The 12,349-nt window shown below is 35.6% G+C and overlaps 1 protein-coding gene across 5 annotated transcripts in view; it reads right to left on the minus strand.

Moving 5' to 3' along the window:
* Positions 1-2,707: 2,707 nt before the first annotated feature.
* Positions 2,708-12,349, minus strand: part of KCNIP1 (potassium voltage-gated channel interacting protein 1) — a 358,061-nt gene continuing 348,419 nt past the window's right edge. For all 5 annotated transcript variants that reach the window (XM_074212431.1, XM_074212434.1, XM_074212433.1 and 2 more), the window contains 3 exons: positions 8,659-8,763; positions 4,809-4,871; positions 2,708-3,740 (listed from right to left, as the gene is read on the minus strand). In XM_074212431.1, coding sequence (XP_074068532.1) covers positions 3,693-3,740; positions 4,809-4,871; positions 8,659-8,763 — 216 coding nt within the window. In that variant the 3' untranslated portion in view covers positions 2,708-3,692. The remainder of the gene's footprint in view (positions 3,741-4,808; positions 4,872-8,658; positions 8,764-12,349) is intronic.

Below are 12,349 nucleotides of genomic sequence, written 5' to 3' on the forward strand. Positions count from 1 at the left end.
TTTCTATTATGTTCTTTCACAAAATTATTAATTCATGTGTTTTAAATTTTAAAGGATTGTTCTTTGACCCACTCATTATTTAGGATTTTATTTTTTAAGATTCCATTTGAATATTTGTCTTTTGTTTCTGTTCCATGAACTGATTAGCATTTTTATGCCATTATGGTATAGAAAATGAGTTTAGTATTTTTCTTTTTTGCATCTATTTGCAATACCTTGATGTGCTAATTCAAGGTCAGTTTTTGTAAAAGTTAAATGTGGGGCTGAGAAATACTTATATTCTTTATCAATTCCATGTAGAAGACATCATAAGTCTTTTAGCTTTAGTTCCCTAGCAATTTGTTCAATTTTTTTTATCTTTTTGTCCAAATTTGTCAAAAATGGAGAGAAATATTAAACTTTCCTATAATTGTATTATTTACTCTGGCTTCTTGTAATTCAGTTAATTTTTCCTTTGTGAATTTAGATACTGAGACTTTGTAAGCATATAAGTTTAATAGTTAATATCTTATTAATTATTATTATTAATATTTATCAAATTAATTAATAATAGTTAATTGGTTTGTCTATAGTTCCTTTCACCATAATGTAGTTTTATTTTATTTTTACCACTTTTTAAATTGTGAGTTTTTGTTTTGTCTGATAGCATCATTGCAACTTCAATTTTTTTTCACCTGATACATAATAAATTTGGTTTCACCTCCTTGTTTTTATTTGTTGTGTGTCTTTTCCTTTTAGATATGTTTATTTTAAGAAATATATTATGAATTTTTGGTCTCTTATCTAATCTATCACTCTTTTATTTTATTGAACTATTTATACTATTTAAGTTTACACATTAGGCTTACATTTTCCTCCATCTAAAGTAGATTACCCTTGGATATCAAATTTTCATAATATTTATTCTATCTACAGTGTATTACCCTTGGATGCCAAATTTCTCTACTTAAGAAGAACATTATATATGCTAACTGAAATGGTATCCAAATTCTTGATCTTCATGTTAGGACAATTGATTTACAATTGTCAAATAAGAACAAACTTTCTTGGGAAATGATAGTATGTATTGATAAGTGTTATTTTATTCATTTTCAATTTATCAATGACAACAGTTTGTTTAAATAACTCAGGTTGGAGATATTTTCATTACAAGGCATATCTTCTTAGTTTTTTCCTTTTTCCTTTTTTGTTATTTTGATCTTTTGTTCTAATAAGTCAATGGTTTGACTATATTCAAGGAGTTGATCCTACAATAACTGTAGGCATTAATTAATTGTTTCCTGCCTAAGGCATAGTTAATTTTAGTTTTATTTATTTATTTAGGTTTTTTTTAACAAGACAATAGGGTTAAGTGACTTGCCCAAGGTCACACAGCTAGGCAATTATTAAGTGTCTGAGACTGGATTTGAACTCAGGCTCTCCTGACTCCAGGTCTGGTGCTCTATCCACTGCACCACCCAGCTGCCCCAAAGTACATATTATTTTGATTTTGAGAATCTTAAATGTAGGTGCATAAATTACAATTGTTGTTAGGCTATAAACGAGACAAAATGAATTATATATTTCTTGATTTATTTGGAATACAAAGTAAGACAAACTTCCCTAACTCCTTTCCAAAACAAACCTGTGAGTCATTCTTTCATTAAACTTCTATTTCTTTGTGATTTCTGTTTTCATTTATAGTGAGAATATCAAAATCATTATAGTTTAATTTCTCCAGCTGTGGATCAAATCAATCATTTAATGAGCCTCTCACATTTAGAGTACTAGGAGGAAATAATTGTTGACCATCTACAATCTGATTCTTCTAACCTTCTGCCCCTTTGTCTACTATTTTGCTACCATCACTAGAGAAGTAAGAGGGACTTACACAGGATTCTAAGATCAAGGAATTCAGCAGCTAGTAGCCAGCCTGTTGTTGCCATGTCTCTCTTGTCTTTGACTCAACTGACAAAGCCTGTCTTTGGAGCCACATCAATGCTTTTACAAGCCTGTTTTGAGATGTTAGAACTTGCCACTGCTGGCCTGGATTCAAAGAACCTATTGTAACTTCCATGACCTTATGAGGCTTCAGAGCAGAACTTGATCTGATCTTTTAGCTAGGAGTTCAATCGTGAATTATCTATGTGGCCCTGGGTAAGTCACTTTTTCTGGGACTGAGTTTCCTCTGCAATAGAATATAAAAGTTGGACTAGCTCTCCCTTCTAGTTCTAACATTTGAAGCTCTATGACTAAGATTTGTGATTCTGCTATAGCTCCATTCATAGTAGAGTGGCTACTTTTTAAAAAAAAATTTTTAGGGTTTTTTTTTGCAAGGCAATGAGGTTAAGTGACTTGCCCAAGGCCACAAAGCTAGACAATTGTTAAATGTCTGAGGCCCGATTTGAACTCAGGTCCTCCTGACTCCAGGGCTGGTTCTTTATCCACAACACCACCTAGCCACCCCAGAGTGGCTACTTTTGAAAATGTTCAAAACAAAGTTATCAGTATTTACTTAATAGTTATTTGTTTATTGATTGATTGGAATGAAATCAGCTCCTTAGAGAAAGAATCATTCACAGGACTGTGCTATCTATTCTTGTTTATGGTGAAGCATAGAATCAGCGATTGACTTTGGGTGACAAAGAGCCATACCCTGGCTGCTGTACAAACCTTTGCCTGTCCCACCTCCTCCAACCAATCTTATCATAAAGAAAATAAAATTGAATAGCATAAGAAACAATCATGTTTATTGATTAGAACATGGTATAAAATTACAAGGATCTAGAGACGAACTTGGGCAAGGGCAGCTGGGTGGGACATGCAGTGCTGGGTTTTGGAGTGGGAGGAAATGTTGCTGCAGAGCACTAATGTGTGCCATATATAAGTCATATCATAGTCTGGTTCTTTCCCTCCTTTTCCCTCCCAGGAAAGATGGAGGATTGAATTGCCATTGTGGATATTGGGCAAAGAACGGTGTAAATGGCCCTTGCATTTGGAGACATCAAGGGACTTTGGGTTATGAGAATGTATCACTTTTACTCCACCAGACCCATCTCCAAAGTATTGGAAAGGGAATCAATCTGATGCTGGTTTCTGAATAAAGCCCTGGTTTGGCCTGATTGCACACAATTCTGTTCTTTAGTTTAAATGAAAGGGCATGTTGGTACAGAATGACATTGAAGGATGAGCTGAGTAGCTTCCGCACAGAGCAAGCAAAGAGCAGAGCAGGCTCACCACTCCTGTGCTTCGAGCATCACTGAATGTGGGAACCTTTGAGACTCTGTGTGTGTGTGTGTGTGTGTGTGTGTGTGTGTGTGTGTGTGTGTGTGTGTGTGTTGGGGGAGGGGCATGTGGAAGCAAAACACAGATTACTGTGCACTAGCAGAAAGCTTTGAGCAGAGGGATCTGTCCATGGTGGCAATGGTCTGAAGAGATTCACATGCTTTTGAAATGAAATAAAATCCCATCATTGTCTCTTGAGAAAAAGAAGAAAGAATGGGAAGGGTTCTTAGCATTCTGAGATCGAGGCAGGTAGTGGGTATCCATAGGAATTATCCAGTGGTATATGCTCCCAAAGTTCTTCTTTAAAAGCTTTTCTGCTCAGAGTTAGTGTGTAAATCTGAACTGGGGATTGCTCAGTTTCTTGAGTTTGTTTGTTTTTCCTTGTACAATGTCTCTGATGTCTAGATGACTCGTTTACTAGCTGGTAGTTACATGACATTTTCAAAGAGTTGAAGGGACCTCATGATGTTGTCATCCTGCACGAGGAGGCAAGGGGAAGATAAAGAGAGTTAATGAGAAATCACCACATGAGAAACTGGTGACATATCCTTTGGGGGCAGCTCCATACAGCTTCACATCTTTGCTTTCATTAGCTTCCCAGCTTCCCCTGTCAGACAAAAATGACAAGTTGTCATGTCTATTTTTATAGAGAAGCTGGGGTTTAGAGTGGGACTGGGTGAATGTATGAAAGAGGAGGGGTAGTGGTGAGATCTGGTAGGATCATGAGACATTCTCAGATTGCTTTTTTTTGGAGAGGAAATACTCTAATCAGATCAATAGATTCCAAATCCAGTTCACATCCACAGAAAGAGCCTTGCCATGTGTTCATATGGAAACTGAAATTGAAATGGGGTTCAGAAAGTAAATAAATTTTAAAGAAAGGAGGTATCTATGTTTTAGCACATACGTGAATATTTTTTATTTAAAAAGAAAAAGGGATATCTAGTCCAGTTTTTTCCCAGAGAAAACTAGGCAGAGCAAAGCATGCAGTGAGACCTTAAAAGTTTTGAGACCATTATGGGCATTTGGGTAAGAATGAAAGACACTGAGATGTCTGGTTTGTAATTTTTTTTACATATCCCTAGTACTTAGTATGGTACCTGTTATATAATATGGATTTTATAAATACTTGTTGAATGACTGTATCTGCATTGACTGGGAACCACATTAGCCATTCACTTCCTTTAAGTGATGTCTGAGAAAGTTCCTGAATCTACTCAAAGGAGTAGAGCACAATTTTTATCAGTTCACTTTATCTGTTGACAATTTCTGGGCTACAGATTTGGCCGTCCATAGAACATCTTGTTTGTTTTTTAGGAGAAAAGCATTTTTTTTTCTTTTTATCTGCATTGAGATCCAGTTCTTATAACATGTACAGCACTAAATTTCCCTCTCAGAGCACTTATATCCCTCTGTTTGCAAATTCCACTCATCATGCCACTGTTTGTAAGGACAAACCTAGAAGGCAGATTCCCTCTTTTCTTCTACTAGAACCCAAAGAATTCCCCAGACCCTCATCAAGAATCATGTATGAAAATTCTCACCTCTTGACAGGATTCAAGAAATTCATCTAAAGTCACGACACCATCTTTGTTCTTGTCCATTTTCTGGAACATATAATAGCAAGTAAGTCATAGAACACCACCACCCTCATATTTCCTTGCTCCTGACTTTTTTTAGGATAGTGCATGAAGGAGTAAGGTACGAGCCTTCTATGGATCAGACTTATGAAAAAGGTCCTGGTCTCTATTCTTAAAGAGTCATGGCACATCTTATAGAAGATGTATTCTATTGGAGGAAAGCACAAAATCTGGATGGTGTAGTTCATTACAAAAATCATGGTATCTTTAACTCTCACTATTGATTGTTAGGGACTCCTTGGTCTTCTCTTCCCTCACAGAGGCTGTTCTAGACCAGAACATACTCAGCTTTCTTAAATTCCCTCTTAAAATTCTGTATCTCTCAGCTCCACTCTCAGTGGATGACCTAACCCTTTCTACAGAAAAGATTGAGGCTATCTCTCTCATATACACTCATTTTCACCTCAATATATCTCTGTCCTTACCTCTATACTCTCATTTTCCCCTCTAGTCTCAGAGGAAGTGCCACTCTCTAGCTCTCACCTCTTTCCAGGACCTATTGCCCACAACTATCCATCTAATCCATCTACAATATTTATTGAAAAACTAATATGTACCCCTCTCTCTTCAACATTTTCAATCTCTTCTCCTCTTTACAGACCTTTCTCCCTCTACCTCCAAACATGCATAGATCATCCCTATCCTAAAACAAAAATCACTTGACTCTGTTTCCTTTTTTAACTCGTTTGACTATTTTCTCCTTGTTATTACTTGAATTCAACCCTTCTCTGATTCCACTGCTACCACCTTGGTACAGGCCCTCATCATTTTCCCCACACATTAAGATAACAAGGTCCTAATTTATCTCCATGTGTTTTAGTCCTACAAAAATTCCTCAATACTACTATCAGATTAGTTTTCCTAAAGTAATTGATATTATTGTTAGTCAACTCCTACAGAACCTAAAGATCTTGCTCTACCAAGTCAAATCTAAATTCCTAGCCTTAGAGTCCTCTATAAATGGATGCTATGAATCTGGTCAATCTTTTTTTTTTTTTCTTCTCCCTCATAGACAGTATGTATAATAGGTAAAATGCTGGATGTGGGATCAGGGGGACCTATTTGAAATCTTGCCTCAAGTCATTTAATATCCCAGAGCTTTAAAAAGTTGCTTCAATTATAAAACCAGAAAAATAATACCTGCACTCTCTACCTTAGGCAGTCATTATTCAGAAAGTGCTTTCAAACCAAATTGTTATTATTATTTAATTGATCAGGCATACCATGTGCCCAGCATGTGCCAAGCACCGGGGATACAAAAACAAAATTGAAATAGACTGCGCCTCCAGGAGCTTACATTCTAACAAGAACAAGACAACACGCATATATACTATATATGTATGTAAATATTTGTATATCTGTATGAGAACTTGTAGAATTTATTAAAAATGAACACAAGGTAATTTTTGAATAGAAGGCATGTAGTGGATATCAAGAAAGTCTTCATTCTAAACATGAATTTATTTGCCAGACAAATCTCAACATCATTATTGGTCCCTTCTCCCAGTTTCAGTACTTCGATGAACTATAGTCTCATTAGTATGGGTGCTTCTTCTATGGGTCCTTTCATGACTTTTAGTCCCATGAAATTCTACCTATATCCTACCATTTTCTCTTGCTGGGTTCTACTCAGTGTGCAAGCTCTTTTTCTAGTTCTACTAGCTCTTTTAGGGCTAGACTAATGGAGCATATAGGCTGTCCATCTGCTATTTCTTGCTATATGACTAAGCTTTTTTTTTTCTTTCTAATCTTACTCTGCTTTGGTGGATTCTTTTATTTCACTTCTGTTGTCCATTTCTTTGTTGTCAATATTCTAGAGAAAATTTATGTCTGAAAGGGGGTCTCCCTTTCAGTTGTGGATACTTTTGCTAGAGGAAAGGGGTGGGGGGAGAAACAAGGACAAATAGAAAAACTCAATAAAAACCACAATGGTCTCATAGAGAAAGGGCAATTACTCAAAATAAAGATAGCTAAAGTTTTCTATTTCCAACTTCTAATTTACATATGTCTGACACATGGATTTTATACTTAATATCTGGGAAACAGTGGTCTCTAGTACTGTTTGATGACTATGGGACACATGTGCATTGTCTAGTTATGTTGTAGAATCAGCAAGACTGCTGAGATGCACAGAAAAGCAATAACTTGAATGGAGTTACATAGCTCTTGATTTGGTCTCATTATGTTTGCTGGCTATTATGTTTTACATTGACCCTTCTCTAACACACCTATGTCAAATTTTCTTACATACAGATAGAGTGCTAGACATGGGTTCAGGAGACCAGGGTTCAAACTCTACCCAAGATACTTATGAGGTAGTTTGAACCAATATCTCTTGGTCACCTCTTTGTAGCTGTTGATTACTGTGGGTTAAACTTCCTAAAGAAATGGTGAGTTTGGTATTGGTTTGACCATTGCTCTGATAAGTCAATGCTTTCACTGTACAAAGATATCTAGAAACAATGTCCAAGTTAATATACATTTGTTTACTGTCCATTAAGATAGCTAATTGATTTTTGTGATTTGATATTTATCATGTCTAGCCCAAAATACTTTGACAAAGAAAATATTTGTGTCATGTATACAGGAGGATCTTATATAGTCTACAAACATTTGGCTCTCTTGTTTCTTAATTTTGACATATTTTAATGTGTTTTTATCATTCCCTTTTTTCACTGAAATTATCCAATTTTTCACCAAAAATCTTTTCATTGAAATCACCAAGTATTAAAAAATATATATACTAATTTAATTTGAAGGGTCTTATTATGTTCTTCATAAAATTACTCTATCTCTTCACTCTTTAGAACAGATATTAACATTTAACCTGCCTTCATCTTTTTGGTTGTCTTTTTTTTTTCAAATTCTCATCCTGTATATTTCTTTATGACATGACAAAATGTCCTATGAAATAAAACCTTCTTTTATTGTTTTTAGATGAAAGATAAAGTCAGTTCCTTTATTTGCTTCTCCAAAGGAAACTTTTGAGCTATATCTTTCCATTTAATAACAACTTTCTTTGAATTTTTGGTTTTGTTTATGGTGAGACTGAAAGAGTGCCAGATCTGGTGTCAGGAAGAAGAGTCTTCCTGAGTTCAAAATCAGGCTTCAGAGGCTGTGTGGCCTTAACCCTGTTTGCCTCAATTCCTCATCTATAAAATAAGGTAGAGAAGGAAAGGGCAAATCATTCCAGTATTTCTGTCAAGACCTCAAATAGGGTCCTGAAGAGTCAGACATGACTGAAAACAATTAAGGTAAGATAATATTAATTTGCTTAAGTTTCTATACTAGTGCATTAACTCACTAGTCATTAGGCAAACTGTTCTTAGCTTCCTCTTCCATGTTTTCTAGGACAGCTTTCCACTGTCACTGCAAATATAGATGAGAGTTATACAGGAAAGGGGAACATTCTATATTTTTGTTTCATGGATTACCATAACCAAAGAATTGTTCACTAAGTGGCCAACCTACTACCATTGAGAATTACTATATAGCAAGGCTGATCTTTGGAAATGAAATATTGTCTGTCACCAGGACTGCACTTGGGATCTTTCCAATATGGATAGAACCTTTCAGAGTCTTTGCAGTAAGCCACATGAGGGCACTTCTCTTGTGATCCTCCAAGACTTACTTTTTATAGGAATATGATGGAGTAAGCATTCAATTACTTGTCTATTGATGCAATAACAAGCCATTGGAAATTATTATAGGCTCAATGTATATTGTGCTAAGGATACTAGGAATGTGGGCTTACCTGGAAAAACACATCTACATGTTGTCTTGGAGTATCATCTTTGAGCACAGGATAAGTATATTTTCCCATCATGTCATAAATGGCCTTGACGATATCTATCATCTCCTGGATCAGTGGCACACAAACAAAGAACATGGGAACCAAAATGAGAAATATGAGCAAGTTGTTTAATATGAACTGTGGCTTTCTGCTTGCTTTGCCCCAAGGAATAGGTAGAGAAAATCATCCCCTATGGAGATCAGGATTGCCTCCTTTTTTGACTGGGAATGATTGAAGACCTCCTGAAAGGGGAGCCCTGAGAAACTTTCCTTTTCTATTTGCCTCCTAGACTTAATGCTTGTACAATTGTCCCTGACTGGGGAAGTGGGGGAAATATAGGGAAACTCAGTTTGGAGTTCAGTTTGGAGAATATTTTTGTTTTTGTTCAACCACTTTAGAATATAAATAAGTTACATTACGTCTAAGTTTTTTTAGCTAAGAAATTAAAAATGATAAAAAGGGTCTAAGCTAGGGAGTTTGGAGACTAGCAGGTAAAGACACACACACACACACACACACACAGAGAGAGAGAGAGAGAGAGAGAGAGAGAGAGAGAGAGAGAGAGAGAGAGAGAGTTTTTACCAGTTTATTTCTAGGAAAGTTGTGGGGTAATCCTGAAAAGAAATAGATTTTATAGGCTAATTTTAGATATATGAACCTGAGTGCTTTTTTAGCACCAGCTAATGGAATCACTTCTCTTACTACCCACCATCTTTTGTTAACTCTTTAATCCCTGAGCACCATCTTTCCCCAAAGGGGCCAAGGTGGTCACCCCATCTGCCATGCCTAAAGGATATATTCTGTTAACAGTCACATTGCAAAGTTGATCAATTAAAACATTATAATGGATTGCATATATGTTAAGGGCAAAAAGGAATTAAGACTGGAAAAAATAAGGACATTTAATAGTTACAACAAGTAATAAAAACTGTGATACAGTTTCAGATTAAATTGGGTGAAGAGAAATATTTCAAAATAAAAATATAACCTTTTTTGATTGTGGAAAACCTTTTTTTTTTCTTTCTTCACTGAATTATTTTGACTTTTCAAGATTTCAATGTTTTACTAAAGCTGATCTGACTTCTATTGATAATTAGTCTTGGTCACAATCATGAGGTAGATCAAGTTGGATTCTTTTCTTTCCTCCATTATCCAATATTCTTATTTCTTTCTTAGTTCCAAACTCTTCTCTACCCTCCAACTTCCTCCTCCACATTAAAATTTACCTTCTCTTCTAGCTAGATGGTGAAGTGGATAGAGTATTGAGCTTGGAGTCACACAGACTCCTCAGACCTTACTAGCTGAAAGACCCTGGTCAAGTCACTTAACTTGGTTTGCTTCAGGGTCCTCATTAGTCAAATAAACTGGAAGAGAAAATGTCAAACCATGCTAGCATCTCTGTCAAGAAAACTCCAAACTGTGTCACAGTCAGACATGACTGAACGCTAACTTTCATTTCTGTTTTGCTGTAGGAAGACAAGATGTTTGACTGAATTCCCAATAATTTGTTGTCAATTTAGACTGTTATTCCTTCCAGAGATATTTGCATATTAGGGCCATACTTTTAAAAACACAAGAATTTAATGCAAAGAAATAAATTTCTAATAATGGAATTTTAGATAGAGGAAGAAATTTCAAGTTAGGGTTATTTTCCTCATGCCCTTAGGATCATTTAATCCATTGCTTTCATCTATATTAGACTCTCATAATTTTTTGGCATTCATATCATGCCATGAATTACTCATTCTTTGGTACCATCCCTAATCCACACTTGGATGTGGTAACCTTCTCCCTGGTAGCATTTTCCTACTCCTAAACCCCAAATCTTTGCAAAGGTGGGTAGGATGGGATAAAAGATTTGCTTTATGCGGATTGACCTAAAAGGGGCTCTATAAATCCTTGATTAGATGTTTGACTGGTTTCTGTCACAGCTAGTGTCATTCTACCTACCCAAGCTATCTTTTTTTCAAGCATACTCAATTATGTCAGCATCTCAATTGTTTATAGAGTATTTTAAAATTTAAATGGAAAAACTTCTCAAATTGAATGAAATCTTAGTTCACTGTTTGGTAAAGAAGTTTGGGGGATTCAGTGTTTAAGGGTGTTCATTTTGAGATTAAAACTATCAATATAGTCTATTCTGGCATTTGACTCATGATTTAGTTTAAGCTCCTACATTTTTAAAGAAGGCAGGTTCATAGGAATAGGAATCTCCCACTCAATAGCTATGAGATCTTGAAGAAGACATTTAATTTCTCTGAAGCTGAATTTATTTCTCTTGACATATTAAAAATAATATTTGCCCTCCTTATTCTACACACTTCTTGTGAAGATGAAATAAGATAAAGGATGAAAATGTACTTTGTAAACTTAAGGCACTGTTTTTGTTTAGTAATTTTCAATTGTGTTCAATGCTTTATGACCCCATTTGGGACTTTTTTGACAAAGATATTGGAATGCTTTCCTATTATTTTCTGTTCATTTTACAGATGAGGAATGAGGCAAACAGGGTTGAGTGACTTGCTTAGGGTCACACAGTAAGTGAGATTAGATTTGAAGAGAGGAGAATGAGTCTTTCTGGTTCCAGGTCTAACACTCTTTTCACTCTGCCACATAGCTATCCTTAAAACACTGTACACTTATAGAATGATATGATAGCTGTGTTTTATTTCTCATGACTACATAGTAGCACATCTTAGACTTGCTCTAGCTGTATCTCTGGACACAGAACAGATTAATTTAGTTTAGTACCCCATGTGGAAAACAAGAGGATTTGATTATATTCTGACCTATGGAAAAAAGGCTTTCTCCATTTTCCCATTTTTTAAGGATTATGTTTAAAATTAAAAGTTTCTGAAGTAGAAGTTGCATGAGAGTAAGCAACCATTCCATCATAGGAGAGATTAATGTTGTGCAACTCTAGATTTAGAGAAGAGTAACTAACTGTTTGAAAAAAAAATAAAATAGATCTGGTGGGCAAATATATTGAAGGGAGAGTCAGCCACAAAAGGATGGAAAGTTTTTTCAATTCTGACAAAATAAATGGAGATCATTCTGGTATGATGGAAGGAGGGGTGCTGCTTGCAAAGACCAGGGTAGATGCAAAGAGACAATTCACAAAATCAAGTTTTTAAAAGACATGTTTAGGAAATGGAAACAGGATTAAGTTGTTGAGATAAATAGAAAAGAGTATGGTTCCATGTGAATTATGTCAGGAACTTTCAAGCTCAGGGCAAACTGAGATTGGTAAAGAATGGTAAATTGGTAAAGAATTGATAAAGAATAACAAAGCTATTGCTCCAGATGGATAGGACCATGACAATGGACTGGTGAGGTCTGAACTATTCATCTTATTTTGTCTCTCTTTTCTTTTTTCCTTTTTTTTTTTTTTTGTAAGGCAATGGGGTTAAGTGGTTTGCCCAAGGCCACACAGCTAGGTAATTATTAAGTGTCTGAGGTCGGATTTGAACTCAGGTACTCCTGACTCCAGGGCTGGTGTTCTATCTAGTCGCCACTTTGTCTCTCTTTTCTAGGGAGAATTTTCTCTTTTTGTCTATTCATCTTATTTTGTCTCTCTTTCTTTTCTAGGGAGAATGGTATTTGAACCAGGAAGGAGTGGAAAAAATAATATTTAACAGGGCCAGGGGAACTC

Source organism: Macrotis lagotis, chromosome 1 (genome assembly GCF_037893015.1).
Source record: "Macrotis lagotis isolate mMagLag1 chromosome 1, bilby.v1.9.chrom.fasta, whole genome shotgun sequence".
NCBI classification, from domain to species: domain Eukaryota; kingdom Metazoa; phylum Chordata; class Mammalia; order Peramelemorphia; family Peramelidae; genus Macrotis; species Macrotis lagotis.